This window comes from Pseudomyrmex gracilis, unplaced genomic scaffold, assembly GCF_002006095.1.
Source record: "Pseudomyrmex gracilis isolate BER0280 unplaced genomic scaffold, ASM200609v1 scaffold_594, whole genome shotgun sequence".
In the NCBI taxonomy this organism is placed as follows: Eukaryota; Metazoa; Arthropoda; class Insecta; order Hymenoptera; family Formicidae; genus Pseudomyrmex; species Pseudomyrmex gracilis.
Window position 1 is genome coordinate 9,592 of NW_018021178.1, and position 4,140 is coordinate 13,731.

The window sequence follows — 4,140 nt, forward strand, 5'->3', positions numbered from 1 at the left end:
CGAATCGTACGGTGTCGAATAATTTGGTGTCGAATAAATCTGTGTCGAATCGAGCGGTGTCGAATCGTACTGTGGTCAATAGAGTATCACCCAGGAGAAACCCATCATTTTAAGTTTGTTTATGAGTATATTGTGCTGAACCCTGTCAAAAGCTTTAGAGAAGTCAAAGAATATTGAGACAGTGACTTTCCTGTTATCAGCAGCATACCTAATGTCTTCAAGCATTCTGATGACACACGTCTGAGTTGACGAGTTTTTCCTATACGCAAACTGGTAAGGATCTAATAAATTGTTTTCCGTCAAATATTTAATTATTTGGTCCGAGACTATCCTTTCAAGAGCCTTGGAGATAGTAGGCAAAATTGCAATGGGCCTGTAGTGTTGTACAGCAGTTAAATGTTCGATTTTCGGTATTGGAGTGATTAAGGCAGACTTCCAGATCTTAGGAACACTTCCATCCATCAATGAAAAGTTGTAGATGTTCTCAAATACAGGCATTAGATACGGTAGCACTATTTTTATTACTCCAGCAGAAATACCATCAGAACCAATAGCATTAGACGTAATTCTGGCAAAGGCCTTTGTAATAGTTGCAGGTAGCACATATTTAAAAAATAATTTGTTTTCGTTAAAGTCATCTTTCGAAGAGCAATTTGCATTAGTTGTTTCCAAAGAGTCAACATTCTGCGAGTCAGTTGTGCCTGCAAAGAACAAATTGATTTCATCAACATTGCAGACAAGAGGTTTAGTACTCTTTGCCTTAATCAAACCCAGATGTCTTAACCTGCTCCATATTAAATTAGGATTGTCACGCTGGTTGAAAACAGATAGATAATATTCTTTTTTAGCTGTACGGACAATGTTTTGAACATGGTTTCTCATAACTCTAAAATTCTCGTAGCTTGCACAATTTCTGTTTCTGCGCCAAGCTCGCTTGAGTTTGTCTCTTTGTTGCATTGCTCTTTTTATTTCATCAGTTAACCACGGCGCTGGTAGGTTCTTAAACTTAATTCTTTGCAGAGGTGCATGTTTATCTAAATAACGTATGAGAGTATGATTAAGAATATCCACTTTTTCCTCTATGTTGGTAGATGTCAACAGGTCAGTCCAGTTGTGTCCACTAATTTCCAAAATAAAGGCTTGCACATTAAAATTTTTGAAGTTTCTACATCTTATAGTTCTTGAAATACGACGCTCAATACATACTTTATATGTAATTGTAATGAGATCGTGTGCAGAGAGAAAAGGAACTGCCATCTTACCGAAATGTTTAAGTTTTAATGCATCATCCACAATGCATAAGTCAATAAAAGTGCTAGAGTTCTTTAAGTGATGCGTAGTTTCAAAAGGCACTAGATACATGCTAGAGGAAGTTATAAATGTGGATAGTTGCACACTGTCGTATGTGTTCACAGCCATATCAGCATTAAAATCTCCAAGTATCACAGAATGGCAGAAACCCACCTGCAGATCAAGAAATAAATTTTGAAATTTTTGTATATAACCGCAATTAAGAGGTCGATAAACCACAGCCAGAAGAAGATTAGATGCATGCTCAGTGCCAATTTTAACCACGATAAACTCGGGTTTGCGAAGGTTATTCTCCGTAGTAGACTGCTCTATTATACTACAGATAATAGAGTCGCGCAGATAGAGGCCAACTCCGCCACCCTGACGTCCAGTTCTATCACATCTGTGCAGTGTGTATCCCGGTAAAGCAACCATGCTATCTGAGATTTCCGGTTTGAGCCAAGTTTCCGATAGACATATAATGTGGTAACAAAAATTAGCAAAGAAATGACTAAACTCATCAAAATGTTGCCACTAAGGACTGACAATTAACATGACATATACATAAGTTCTCAGATTCGTATTTAACATGTGAACTATCCATAATTAGTGTTAGAAATTCTTTCTTTGATTTTGCTGCTTAGTATAGGACATTTCCTCACATCGAAAGCCGGATGTGCATTATTAACTATTGCATTTTTTGTGTTTCGACTGCAGTTGCAACATTTAGGAGTTAGTTCTCTATTATTGCATGCTTTCATTTCATGTGGACCCAAACAGTGTCCACAGATAAGGTCAGATCCACAATTTTTAGCGATGTGCCCAAAAGCTAGACACCTATAACATTGCAGCATTCTAATATGATCTGCAAAATTACAAGCAGAATATCTCAGAAAGATCTTGTCATTACTTAGCAGTTTGTGACGAATTTCAGGCGCAACCTCTAACACACAACTTGTGTGATGCTTTCCAACTTTAGGCTTGTAAATATATATCACTTTTACGTCCGAAGTTACGTCGCTATCAAGGTTTTGCGCAATGAGCTCCTCTTTTATCTCTTTCAAAGTCATTTCCAAAGGAACTCCGTGTACGATAAGTCTCGGATTCAGCTTAATGTTCTCAATCACTCTTAAACCTTCCCTAGCCAGGTCAGGATTTGCCTTGCGAGAGAAAGTAAGAGAGAGTGAGAGAGAGTGCGAAAGAGAATGAGAAAGAGTGAAAGGAAGAGAGAATGATAGAGAGTGCGAGAGAGAATAAGACAAAGTGAGAGAGAGTGAAAGAGAGTGCAAGAAAAAGTGAGAGAGAATGCAAGAGAGAATGAGACCGAGTGAGAAAAAGTGCGAGAGTGAAAAAGAAAGAGAGTGACAGAAAGTGCCAAAGAGAGTGAGACAGAGTGCAAAAGAGTGAGAGAGAGTGAGATGGAAAATGAGAAAGAATGACAGATTGTGAGAGAAAGTGTTATAGAATGCAAGAGAAAATAAAAGAAAATGAGAAAGAGTGCGAGAGAGAGTAAAAGAATGTGACAGAGAGTGCGAGAGAGAGTGAGAAAAAGTGAAAAAGAGTGCAAGAAAGAGTGCAAAAAAGAATGACAGAGTGGGAGAGAAAATGAGAAAGACAGAGAGAATGAAAAAAAGAAAGAGTAAAAAAAATAAGTGAGAATAAAAAAAAGAATGCAAGAGAGAGTGAGAGAGAGTTAGAGAGAATGAGAGAGAGTGTAAGAGAAAATGAAAAAGAGTGAAAGAAAGTGCGAGAGTGAAAGAGAGAGAGAAAGAGTGATAGAAAGTGCGAGAAAGAGTGAGAAAGAATGAAAGAGAGTAAAAGAAAGTGCGAAAAAGAGTAAGAGAGAGTGCGAGAGAAAGTGAGAAAGAGTGAGTGAAACTGCGAGAGAGTGAGAGAAAGTGCGAGTGAGAGTGAGAAAGAGTGCAAGAGAGAGTGAAACAGACTGAGAAAGAGTGCGAGAAAGAGTAAGAGAGTGTGAGAAAGAGTGCGAGAGAGAGTGAGAAAGACTGAGAGAAATTGCGAGAGAGAGTGAAAGAGTGAGAGAGAGTGCGAGAGTAAGAGAGATTGTGAGAGACAATGAAAAAAGTGGGAGAGTGAAAAAGAGAGTGAGAGAGAGTGCGAGGGAGAATGAAAAAGACTGAGAGAAAGTGAGAGAAAGTGCGAGAGAGATGAGAAAAAGTGAGAAAGAGTGCGAGAGAGAGTGAGAAAGAGTGAGAAAGAGTGTGAGTGCGAGTGAGAGAGAGTGCAAGAAAAAGTGAGAGAGAGTGGGAGGAAAATAAGAAAGAGTGAAAGAGTGGGAGAGAGTGTTATAGAGTGCAAAAGAGAGTAAGAGAGAGTGAGAAAGAGTGCAAGAGAAACTGAGAGAGAATGAGAGAGAGAGAGTGAGAAAGAGTGCGATAGAGACTGAGAGAAAGTGAGAGAGAGTAAGAAAAAGAGTAAAAAAGATTGAGAAAGAGTGCGAGAGAAAGTACAAGAAAGAAAGAATGCGTGAAAGTGCGAGATTGATTGATTGATCTTTATTTAGCTTTCTCAGCTATTTTAAATACAGTTTTAACAAACATTTGCTATAACATATGTTTTTAACATTCTTTTAAATAATTCGAGTCTTTCTTCACTTTTTATTTCCGCTGGTAAGGCGTTGTACATTTTTATCCCTTCATAGAACATACTTTTTTGTGCGCTTTTTTTTTGAATTTTATTTTAATGTCTCCAATTTGTCTGGTTTTTCTTTCACTTTCTATTATTTCTAACTTATCTCTTAATGGTAACAAATTTCTTAAGATCTTAAAAATAAATGTACAAACATTATAATATAACCTTTGTTTTATAGACATAAATTGCAGTGCATCC

At 37.6% G+C, this 4,140-nt stretch overlaps 1 protein-coding gene across 1 annotated transcript; it reads right to left on the reverse strand.

Moving 5' to 3' along the window:
- Nucleotides 1-75: 75 nt before the first annotated feature.
- LOC109861131 lies at nt 76-1,725 on the reverse strand. The gene is made up of 3 exons (XM_020440645.1): nt 1,573-1,725; nt 1,263-1,464; nt 76-1,139 (listed from the first exon to the last, which is right to left on the reverse strand). Exons 1-3 carry the CDS (start codon nt 1,723-1,725, stop codon nt 76-78), a joined length of 1,419 nt encoding a protein of 472 aa, XP_020296234.1.
- Between the last annotated feature and the right edge of the window lie 2,415 nt (nt 1,726-4,140).

Coding starts and splice junctions, on each gene's coding strand:
- LOC109861131 (XM_020440645.1), bottom strand. CDS start 1,725: ATGGTTGCTTTACCGGGATACACACTGCACAGATGTGATAGAACTGGA. Junction 1,465..1,572: donor GCAAACCCGAGTTTATCGTG/GTTAAAATTGGC, acceptor CTTGATCTGCAG/GTGGGTTTCTGCCATTCTGT. Junction 1,140..1,262: donor ATTAAAACTTAAACATTTCG/GTAAGATGGCAG, acceptor TTAATGTGCAAG/CCTTTATTTTGGAAATTAGT.